The 12,573-nt window shown below is 43.3% G+C and overlaps 1 protein-coding gene across 3 annotated transcripts in view; it reads right to left on the reverse strand.

Annotated features, from left to right (window-relative positions):
• Positions 1–12,573, reverse strand: part of DOCK1 (dedicator of cytokinesis 1) — a 523,633-nt gene that overhangs the window by 109,386 nt on the left and 401,674 nt on the right. For all 3 annotated transcript variants that reach the window (XM_060286253.1, XM_030832075.2, XM_030832074.2), the window contains one exon: positions 7,700–7,778. In XM_060286253.1, coding sequence (XP_060142236.1) covers positions 7,700–7,778 — 79 coding nt within the window. The remainder of the gene's footprint in view (positions 1–7,699; positions 7,779–12,573) is intronic.

Genomic DNA, 12,573 nt, shown 5'->3' on the forward strand with positions numbered 1-12,573 from the left:
GCCTAGGTACCCAACTAACACAACCAGCTACATACCACTGCTTTTACGCTTGCTTCCGGACGTCCTGGGCTTGACATAAAGATACGGTACTACTGTACTCTATACAGTAAAGTACACAAAAGCACAACCGACTGTAGAGGATACACGCAAGGGACAATGTACGCCAGACGCGTGAACTAACGTACGTGATTGGACATGCGAATGCACATTTGCATTTTTGAAAGTTCACAACGTGAAGGTTCGTAGGTAGGGGACTTACTGTGTAGATTTATATAATTTATCATTTTTATGAGACTAAAAATATATACACGCTAGAAAATTGAGGAAAACGTAAAAAGATCCAACATTTCATATTTCAAGGACTTACAGACTGTACGTGGCTTAAATGACAATTTACTATAAAATCATTTTGTCCTCGTGAAGCTCTTCACTGGAAGCTCTGTGTATCTGGACACAGTATCCCATAAAAGTGTTCTTCAGTAAGAAGTGTTACGATGGGTAGATTCCTGAAGTCATGAAACTAAGACCCCCTGATGAGGTCAATGTTTAAGACCAGGTGAAGAAGATTTAAATGAAGGATGAATTCTTGGATAATGAATGGGGACTTTTCGCCTGAACTCAATACATGACACGGGCACACCCCTCATTGCCCAGGGGAGAAACCTGGGACTTATGCTGGGCTTTGTCCCTCACAGCATCCCACCGTTTCAATCAGCAAGTCCTTCTGCTTCCCCTTATAAATCCCTCCCAGGCCCACCCACTTTGTCTCAGGGCTGGGGTATCACCCACCCCAGGTCAGCATCATCCCTCACAGACCAGAACATCCTGCTTCCTGTTTCCTGTCCTCGCCTCGTCCCACAGGGCAGCCAGAGGGAACTGACACTAATCTGAGGGGCCACACCCCAGCTCAAACCTCTTCAGGAACTTCCCACACGTTTCCGGTCAGAACAGAGTTTGAAGGGGAGTCCCGCTGCCTGGTTCCCTCTGCTTCTGCCTTGCAGCAGCCTTTCCATCCATACTCTGCACCCTTGTCTCCCCATCAGATCCTCGAGCTGATGCTCTCCCCACCCCTGGGCCTTTGCAGATGCCGGGTCCACCCCCCTCTCCTCCCTCACTGGGTCTTAGCATACCAGGACCAGGTGTGTTCTGCCCTCTCCGCGCCCTCGAGCACCTTGGTCTGTCCCTACAGTCCTGCCCTAATCGTCCTCCCTTTGCACTCCACGATACACAGGGTGGGGGCAGGATTCCAGTTCTGGGGCAGAGCCTGGCTCAGAGTAAGTGATTCATCAGGAATAATCAATATTTGAGGGATGAACCCCTGGGGATTTCTCAAATGCAAATGAAAACTCTATGGACACTTCCTCCAGATTGCTTCCATCTGCATCCTCTCTCAGAGGGCGGCACCCGAGGGTGGGGGAGCGCAGGTGAGAGATAAGCGGAGAGACCCTCCCCCTCCCCCCCGGGAACTGCAGCAAGGGGCTCGGAGACTGGCCATCACAGATACTCCTCAGCGGACCATTCCTGTACCACAGGATATTCCAGGGGAACTTTCACCTGCTCTCAGTGGGAAAGAGCTGGACAGAGTTGCCATCACATGTCCAAGCTCCAAGGTGCCTTCAATGATCTTAGGAAGAAATTTGTGGGTATTGGTTTTCTTATTTACAAAACAGGGATAATATTCATTGCATCAAATGAGATGGTTACACAGAGTTACGTAAAAACAAGGTGTTAACAGTAATGACTCTATTTTCAGCGACCAGAGAATTAAGAGGAAACTTCCCAGCATGGATGTAGCTAAGAGTGCAGTGGGCTTCATTTATCCGGTGCTCCTCAGGAACTGGTATTTCTTCTGGAACAGAGCAGCTCATTCCCAGGTAAGGGCTGGTCTTCCCATTTCACAGATGAGGTTCAGAGACTTGCTCCAAACCACAAAAAAAAAAACACGTGAAGCAGAACAAGGGTCTCCAGCGGGCCATCCTGGACCTCACAGGCCACACTCTTTCCTGCCCACAAACGCACTTTCTCTTTTAGGCCTTTTTCTGATAAAAGGGGTGACTCAAGTCAATACAGTACAAGTCGCTTCCTTTGTTTTTGGAACTAACACCTCCCTGCTGTCGCCACCCCCCTCCCAGCAGTGCCCTCCTCTCACAGCGCTGGCAGGGGTCCCTGGCCACGTCTGGGTGAGGGGCACCACGAGAGCAGGACCCAGAACGTATTTTAATGTATGCCTGCTGCCCATAAAAACAACATCGGCAAAAATATGAATGTGTCTTTTTAAATGCCAGTTTCACTAACTCTATATTCCTTCTCTTCACTCACACAGCGGCCAGGACGACAGCTGAGCCGCAAGTCTCCTGAAAACCCTGCCCTGGGAGATATTTAGGGCAACTGCGTAGTCCAACGCCCTGAAGAAGGAGGTTCCCTCGTGGCCCACGTGCCTGGCGACTCAGTTTCCACCTGTAAAGCAAGACTGGGACCCACAGGAGATTTTTACATCCTTAGGAATGAGGAGGCTGCCTATCGTGCACCTCAAAAATCCCCTGGCCGTTGTCAGAGCCTGAACAAGACGAGGGGGCCCCCAGGAGTTGGGAGCATCTGGCATGGGGGGCAGGGGTCATGACTTCTGAGATGCTCCTCCCAAGGGTGCAGCCTGGGTCTAAGCACTGGGGAACCTGAGGCAACCCAAGTGCAGGGCCGTCTGCAAACCCAGACCCGGGCTCTGCAAGAGTGCTGAGGACAGAACAGCCAGGAAGGAGTGAGCAACTGTTGTAGCCTGAAGGAGACGAAAGACACACAGAAACTGAACGCATCGGGGGAGGGAGGGATGAACAGGAGGAGGATGAGGATTTTTAGGGCAATGGAACTGGATGCAAGTCATTCTCCATTTGTCCAAACCCACAGAGTGGACAAAACGTCTACAGTGTACTGTAATGTAAAGTAAGGACTCGGTGATTACGATGCGTGAGTGTAGGTCCATCAGTTGTAACAATGTACCATCTGGTGGGGGATGTTGATAGTGGGGTAGCTTCGTGTGCAGGAGGTGGGGGTCTACGGGAAATCTCTTCACCTCTCTCTCAATTTTGCTCTGAACTTGAAACTGTCATTAATAAAGTCTTTAAAAAATCACATAAAAGTACAAACATTAAAAAAAACAAACCCTGTAAGCTATGCATGATTTCAGATGTGACAACTAACGGCATTTGTGATGCTGACCTCTGAAGGATGGGATTGGGACGACTGAACTTGAATGTGGTCTGAGGACTGGTTAGGGGTGATGAGAAAGTAAGTTTCCTTTGGTATTCTTACTCTAGTTAGGCAGGGGACAGTCTCTGTTTGTATGAAATATATACTACAGATCTGGGGAGGTGACAGGGTGTCAGGCTGGCAGCTCACTAGGATAAGGTTAAGAAAAAAAAGTTCTTCGTACCATACTTGCTGGAAATGAGAAGCAGACTGAGGAGGGACAGAGGGAAGCAGTAGCAGCCCACAGGGATGACTAGTTAAAGGAGAAGGAAGTGTCTGGAGAGAGAACTGTGCAGGGAATGTTAGAACATAAAAATGCACCTTGTGGGAGCGGCCGCTGCCTGGACCACACGCTGAAGGTGGCCTCGGCCACATGGCACCCAAGCCTCCCCCTGGGGGTGGGAGGGTGGGAGCCCCCCAAAGTGGAACAATCAAATGCACTTCACACTTGCCAAGGGACGAAGGCCAAAAGGGCTCATTGCAGCCAAGGTGTTGGGCCTGAAGGGAGCGTCCAGAGGACCGTATGCATGAAACAATGCGCAAGCTCAGCGATAACCAGTAAGCCCACACCCACCGCAGTCACACCTGAAACACAGCCATCTCACGTGACAGGCACGGCCTACACGGATAAAAGAAAACCTAATGAAGGACACAGAAAAAGGCCTAAATATTCCTGTGTGGGTGGGAAAAAATAAATACTGCCACGTATTCCCCGAAATGCTGTTACATTTCCCCTACAATTATTTATGAATTCAACAGAATTCTAGTTAAAATGTAGACGGCATTTTTAAGAAGTTTAACAAGGTGATTTTGAATTTCACACAGAAGAGGAAATGAGCAGAAAGAGTCAAGATAATTTTGCAATAACACACTAACGGGGAAGTCCTGGTTATACTAGCTGGGTATAAAACCCATAGGTGATAACACAGAAAACAGAACTGTACCCACATGCATTTGTAATTAAGAGTTTCCTCAGTGGCAGTTCAAATCACTGGGAAAGAAGAAACTATTTATAATATGAAATAAAATTCATATGTTATTTAAACATAAAAATTCTTCTCTGCCCTTTGGACACCTTTCTCCCCTCACTGTGCATTGTATATCTGCATTAGGCATTGACCAAACCTCCCCCATCAGCAGAAACTAGCTGCTCAACCATAAAGAGAAACATTCTCCTCGTATCAACAAGACAACTCCTTAAAAGACAACATCCCTTCTTGACCTTGTAAGGGGTCACATGACCCAAGTGGATGACTTAGATCTGGATTATGTAAACTGTCAATAATATGTCATTTGATGTACCACCCTCTGTCTCAAAAAAACTTATATAAGTGTGTCTTGATTTCTAACTGACAGAACAGTTCTCAGAGCTTTCTGAGATGTTCTTCCTGGGTTATAATCCTCAAATTCAGCTTGAATTAAATTTTCCAATTCTTAGACTGACTAATTTTTTGTCGACAATAAAATAATGTGGGAAAAAGTGAAGTTAAACTCTGACCCCTAACACTAAGTATAGAAAATGCAGATGCATATAAAGAACAAGGACCAACTGTATAGCACAGAGATCTATATTCAATGTCTTGTAATAACCTATAATGGAAAAGAATCTGAAAAAGAATATAGATATATATATTTTATGTATATATATATGTGTGTATCTGAATCACTTTGCTGTACACTTAAAGCAAACACAACTGTAAATCAACTATACTTCAATTTTTCAAAAATCATTAAAAAAAGAAATCACAGATGGATTAATCATTGGAAAGTTAAAAAAAAGCAGAACTATAAAGGTATTATCAGAGACTATCTACATAAAGAATAGTTAAATTTATAATCAAAGATAGATTTGCCAAGCAAAACATAAAACCCCAAAGCCATAAAAGAACTGACACATTTAACTACAGAAAAATCAAATATTTCTATACGATAAACCTAAACCCATGACTAGGCTATATCAAGAATTCCAACTTACAAAAAAGTATGACAGATAGCCCAAGAGAACAGCGAGCAGAGGAGATGATCAGACAGTTCACACTAGAAATCCTCACAGCCAGTTAGTACTCTCAACCCAACTAGCAATCAGAGAAATACCAATAAAAACAAGAGTCAACAATTTTAAAGAAACTGGTTTGGGAGAAGACTCTAGATGATGACTGCTCTCAGAGAAGGCTGGTGAGATTGCAAATTGCTAGAGCGTTTTAGGTCGGTAATTTATTAGTGTCCATGGAGCTTAAAATATCTTACCAGTCAAGCCTGGCAATTATGCTTCCAGGAACCTGTTCTATAGCAATGCAGCACTGAGATGCGTGTGTCACACTGTTCATGGCGGCACTGCTTGGAAATGGGAGAAACTGAAAATAGCCTGCAGGCTATCAGTGCAGGAATGCCTGCACGGATGTTGGTAACGTTTATGTTGTGGAATATGATAGAAGTGAAAACCACGGCTGGCACGACCCAATTCACGTTCAAAACCAAAAGAAAGCAGGTCTATATATACAATGGAATATTACTCAGCCATAAAAAGAAACGAAATTGAGCTATTTGTAATGAGGTGGATAGACCTAGAGTCTGTCATACAGAGTGAAGTAAGTCAGAAAGAGAGAGACAAATACCGTATGCTAACACATATATATGGAATTTAAGAAAAAAAATGTCATGAAAAACCTAGGGGTGAAACAGGAATAAAGACACAGACTTACTAGAGAATGGACTTGAGGCTATGGGGAGGGGGAAGGGTAAATGGTGACAAAGCGAGAGAGAGGCATGGACATATATACACTACCAAACATAAGGTAGATAGCTAGTGGGAAGCAGCCGCATAGCACAGGGAGATCAGCTCGGTGCTTTGTGACCGCCTGGAGGGGTGGGATAGGGAGGGTGGGAGGGAGGGAGACGCAAGAGGGAGGGGATACGGAGACATATGTATATGTATAGCTGATTCACTTTGTTATAAAGCAGAAACTAACACACCATTGTAAAGTAATTATACTCCAATAAAGATGTTAAAATGAAAAAAAAAAAAAAAAGAAAGCAGGTCTAGGTCCAGATACAGCTGACTCTTGAACAACTCGAGTTTGAACTACTCGGGTCCACTCACAGGTGGATATTTTCCAGTAGTAACTCCTACAGTACTACATAGTGGTTGGTCGAATTATACTCAGATTAATCACCTTCCACCCCGCCCTCCCACATTGCTTAAGGGTCAATTGTAAATGCTTAAAGAAGCCTCAAGGAGAACACACAACAATTATTTAAAAAGTTACCCGGCAGAGGGAGAAAAGGGTGAAAGGGTGGTTAGGGGCCTTTCATATTTTATTCGACGTGTGGATTTACACTGCGTAAATATTTTACGTGCATGTATCTGTACATTAGGACGTGTGAAAACAAACATTAAGCAGAGAAAATAATAAAACATTTAAAATTGTGAAAAATAGTAAGTAACATTTCCAAATACACAGTACCTGATGTACTACTAGGTACTTAAATGACGATAGAACATTTTTAATTTAAAAAAATGATACAAGAAATAGGGCCTAGGCATTTAAGAACTTAATCTAATAAACCGAGTAGCACATTAGCTCTACATTTTCTGAAGACCATGCAAAAGGGAAGGTAGATGGTTGTCTAATTTTTGTTCTCTGGTAACTCAGTTTTGAGCCAGCCCACCCTCTGGGTATACATAAATTCTTCAGGTTCCTTCTCAGTGAAAAATCCCACCCAGGAAACTAATGTGTTTGCATTTGGATGCTTTTATTTGCAAACTTTAGTAAATGAAACTACATAATGGCAAAATCATGATTAGCAGAAATATATCCGAAGTCCAGTAGAAATGAGAGTCACAAATAGTAGATGCATAGTAAGAAATCATGCCAGGGAAAAACCAATCCTTTACACACACACACACACACACACACACACGCGCACTCCACAAGCACTGGCGAAGTAGGGCCAACATGGAAGGATCAGCTGAGCACAGCCCAGGGGTGTTGCAGGGCTGGAACCTTTTGCCTGGTAAAGGCCAACTGGGGCAGCACAAAGCCGGAAGAGAATATATCAGGGGAAAACCTACATCTACAAGCAGGCTGGGCTCAGTGATGCAGACCCACTTCTCCTCCTGGGCTGACCCTCATCACATTAGGATGGTCTGAGACTATCTTGGCAGCCTCACCAATCGAGATGTGGTGGCCTTCCTGCTCAGAGTCCCTACTTGTCACTCTGATTCAAGACTTTCACTCTGAAAGGGCTCCATCTCCTTCCTCGCTAAACTGAGCAAATAGCCCAAAGGCATCATTTTCAATCCTCGGGTTCCAGTATCACACACTGTAAATTCCATTTCCACACCTTAAACGGGAAAACTTAAGTTCAAGGATTAGAAATGTAAGATATGGGCTCAGACCAGCAATTTGTTTTAACATTATTTCTCAACAAAGGTCATGTCTACCTCTTCTCTTACCTGCAGCTCAAAGTTGGCTTGATCCAGAAATTTTTTGTTCAGCATATCTGCATACTGATTAATCGCTCGCAGAAAGACTCTGAAAGATTAAGAGAAAATTACATAATTACACACGTCTGCTCTGGCACCTTTGGAGGTTTGGCATTTCAACTAGCTACAATCCAAGACTGTCTGGCACGGGAACTCTCTAAGTCCTGTGAAAAGCTGTGAGGTTTTGCCAGTGAAAAGCCCAGAGAATTATATGCAGATGTTCTCCAAATTAATCAAGGAAACATGCAGAATAAAAGAAACAGACCAAAATAACAGAGCGTGAAAGTAACATATGAAAAATATCACTAAAAACCTTAATTTTTTTTAAAAAGAAAAGGTGCAAATTAAATATTTTTCTCAAGTCACAATGTATCAGTGTTACCAAATTGGTCTTTGCTTAGCTGGCTTTTTAAAGTGAAGCATTTGAAAGCACTGTTACACACTGTCAGGCTTGGAATGGTTTGGCATGTCGACTGGAAAAAAATGCACAACCTAAAAGGTGCGAATTATGTTTTATTCGGCGGACAAAACTGAGGACTTAAGCCTAGGACACAGCATCTCAGATCGCTCTGAGGGACGGCTCCAAAGAGGTGAGGGTGGGGCCAGGATCCACAGGAGTTTCTGCAACAAAGACCAGGTAGTCAGAACTTCAAAAGATTACTAAGAAATGGACAAATTCTTGGAAAGGTACAACTGTCCAAAACAGAACCAGGAAGAATTAGAAAATATAAACAGACCAATCACAAGTAATGAAATTGAAATTGATTAAAAATCTTCCAACAAATAAAAGTCAAGGATCAGTTGGTTTCACAGGTGAATTCTATCAAACATTTAGAGAAGAGCTAACACGCATCCTTCTCAAACTCTTCCAAAAAATTGCAGAGGGAGGAGCACTCCCAAACTCATTCTATGAGGCCACCATCACTCTGATACCAAAAGTAGACAAAGATATCACAAAAAAAGAAAAGTAAAGACCAATATCACTGATGAATATAGATGCAAAAATCCTCAACAAAACGAAAGAACTCAAAGATAACATAAATAGATGGAGAGATATACCATGTTCTTGGATTGGAAGAATCAATATTGTGAAAATGACGACACTACACAAAGCAATCTACAGATTCAATGCAATCCCTGCCAAACTACCAATGGCATTTTTCACAGAATTAGAACAAAAAATTTTGCAATTTGTATGGAAACAACAAAAGATCCCGAATAGCCAAAGCAATCTTGAGAAAGACAAACGGAGCTGGAGGAATCAGGCTCCCAGACTTCAGACTGTACTACAAAGCTACAGTAATCAAGACAGTATGGTCCTGGCACAAAAACAGACATATAGATCAACGGTACAGGATAGAAAGCCCAGAGATAAACCCACACACCTATGGTCACCTTATCTTTGACAAAGGAGGCAAGAATATACAATGGAGAAAAGACAGCCTCTTCCATAAGTGGTGCTGGGAAAACTGGACAGCTACATGTAAAAGAATGAAATTACAACACTCCCTAACACCATACACAAAAATAAAATGGATTAAAGACCTAAATGTAAGACCGGACACTATAAAACTCTTAGAGGAAAACATAGGAAAAACACTCTTTGACATAAATCACAGCAAGATCTTTTTTGAGCCACCTCCCAGAGTAATGAAAATAAAAACAAAAATAAACAAACGGAGATTGACCCTTTGTCAATTGCTTCATTTGCAAATATTTTCTCCCATTCTGAGGGCTGTCTCACTAGGTCCCATATGTTTATTTTTGTTTTTATTTCCATTTCTCTAGGAGGTGGGTCAAAAAGGACCTTGCTAAAGCAGAAACTAACATACCACTGTAAAGCAATTATACTCCAATAAAGATGTTACAAAAAAAGTAAACAAATGGGACACAATGAAACTTAAAAGCTTTTGCACAGAAAAGGAAACCATAAACAAGACTAAAAGACAGCTCTCAGAATGGGAGAATATATTTGCAAATGAAGCAACTGACAAAGGATTAATCTCCAAAATATACAAGCAGCTCAATATCAAGAAAACAAACAACCCAATCAAAGAGTGGGTGGAAGACCTAAACAGACATTTCTCCAAAGAAGACAGGTGGCCAAGAGGCACATGAAAAGATGCTCAACATCACTAATTATTAGAGAAATGCACGTCAATACTACAAGGAGGTATCACCTCACACCAGTCAGAATGGCCAACATCAAAAAATCTACAAACAATAAATACTGGAGAGGGTGTGGAGAAAAGGGAACCCTCTTGCACTGTTGGTGGGAATGTAAATTGATACAGCCACTATGGAGAACAGTATGAAGTTTCCTTACAAAACTAAAAAGAGAACTACCATATGACCCAGCAATCCCACTACTGGGCATATACCCTGAGAAAACCCTAATTCAAAAAGACACGTGTACCCCAGTGTTCACTGCAGCTCTATTTACAATAGTCAGGACATGGAAACAACCTAAATGTCCATCGACAGATGAATGGATAAAGAAGATGTGGTACATATACACAATGGAATATTACTCAGCCATAAAAAGGAATGAAATTGGGTCATTTGTAGAGATGTGGATGGACCTAGAGTCTGTGATACAGAGTGAAGTAAGTCAGAAAGAGAAAAAAAATATCGTATACTAAAGCATATATGTGGAATCTAGAAAAATGGTACAGATGAACCTATTTGCAGGGCAGGAATAGAGATGCAGATCTAGAGAACGGACATGTGGACACGGAGTGGGGGCAAGGGGAGGGTGGGATGAATTGGGAGATTAAGACTGACATATATACACGACCATGTGTAAAATAGCTAGCTAGTGGGAACCTGCGGTATAGCGCAGGGAGCTCAGCTCGGTGCTCTGTGATGACCTAGATGGGTGGGATGGAGGAGGCGGTGGGAGGGAGGTCCAAGAGGGAGGGGATATATGTATACATACAGCTGATTCACTTCCTTGTACAACGGAAACTAACACAACACTGTAAAGCAACTATACTCCAGTTAAAAAAAAAAGAAAGAAAGAAAAAGAAAAGCAGATATCTCAAGTTAAGGAATTTAGTGTTTTTCATATATGGGAAGATAGGAGTCTGGGCTCACTGAAATCGTTCCTTTGATGTGCACCTCAGCTCTCTGGGGCCAGTATCCTGTGCTTTCTCGTCCTGAGTTCACTCTGGGCTCACCACAGGGGTGGCTATAATGTGATGGCTTGCTGGCTGCAATATCCTTTGTTTACTGATATGGCAGGGGGCATTTTTTTTTTTATCGATAGGTGAAATATCATCAAGCTTGGACGTATGGCTTACTTCAGTATCATTTGTCCTATACGCCAAATGCTAATTTTAGTCACTGTTTACTTGTTTAAATAAAATGAAAAAGCTTTAGCAGATATGACAGTAACTTGACAAGAGTTTTAGAAGGAATTTTAATTCACTGATTCATTGATAAGGTACCATGTTAAGACCACAGGACAAAGTATCACAGCCTTCCATACCCTGACCTTTCCTTTCCTGTGATGGAATATGTTATACAACTCAGGGCTGTCACAAATGACTCCAGAGTACTAAGTGTTTCACAAGGTTGTTTGTTCAGTAGATTTGTTTTATTACTCTGCAGAGTGTTTACAACAACAGAGCTCAGTCCTGATGCTTCTTTTCAAATGACCCTTCTCCCTTTGCACAAAGGCAGGACGCCAGAGGGATGAGCATTAGGTCGCAGATAATAAACTTCATTACACTTCCTCTGTTTAGACAGCAGGAAGCAGCCAGAGTGTAAGAGAAATCTAGGTTACTTACTAGGAAGTGGTGCTCTCTGACGACAGGATCTCTTTAGCTATGCATGCCTGGAGAAGCTCCCCAGCCCTGACAGTCCCAGAGCCACTAAAGGCCAGTTAGCCTGGGAGGAGGGAGAGGGGGAAGGTCCACCTGGGGCTTTAAGGAGGTCTCCATCACCACCTCCCACCATCACCTCCTGTCCAACACCCGCTATCATGCAGCTTTCTCTGGCATAGCTCAAAGAAAGAGGATTTGCAGACATCATTTCATTAAGAGACCTATCAGGGATCCAGGACCAAAACGAGTGTGACAAATGACCTGTGCCGGAGTTTGCTGTCTTAGTGGCTGAAGAAAACCATAGCCGGAGTTATCTGAATTCTTCCCTGAGGATGTTAAGACATAACCAGAAAGGAGGAATCGGTGCTGTAAGTGACTATTAAAGGAGGGGCATGGGCGTGCTGGCTTGTCCACTAACCAGGAGCATGGAGTGGGCAGCAGCACATCCATCAGCCATAGGGTGGCCAGATTCTGCCACTATAAGATGTCTAGTTAAACTGGAAAAATAGCTCTTCTGGCTGAGTTTCATAATTTATTGAAAAAAAAAGCTGAATACAGGGCATTGAGGGCATCCTGACAAATTAATCCAGCACCAGGACAAAATCACTAGATCCAGGACACGACTCCTATATACAGGGCACCTGGCAACCCTAATCAGACCTCCAGCCTTGGGCTGAGGTTGCCCGTGTCATGTCTGGTCCTCAGAAGTACGGGATGCATGGCTCAAGAGAAGATGCTCTACCCGGCCCATGTGACCCTTGGCAATTGTGTTCCGCAGCACCTGGGGAGGTGCACTGCGCTGACCCCAGCAACCGGAGGAATGCCCCAAGTGTCAGTGGAGTAAAACAACTTCCTGTCATGGGGCGGAGAGGGGCTGCCAGACAGCACAAAACCACTAGGCTTCCAGCCGGGGACATTTTCGTTTTCCCCTTAACTTTTCCTTCAGCTTCAGGAATTGGCCGTTCACTGGCGCAGCCCAGAGTCCTTATGAGCTTTAAGGAAGCCACTCTCTTCAGC

This window comes from Globicephala melas, chromosome 16, assembly GCF_963455315.2.
Source record: "Globicephala melas chromosome 16, mGloMel1.2, whole genome shotgun sequence".
NCBI lineage: Eukaryota > Metazoa > Chordata > Mammalia > Artiodactyla > Delphinidae > Globicephala > Globicephala melas.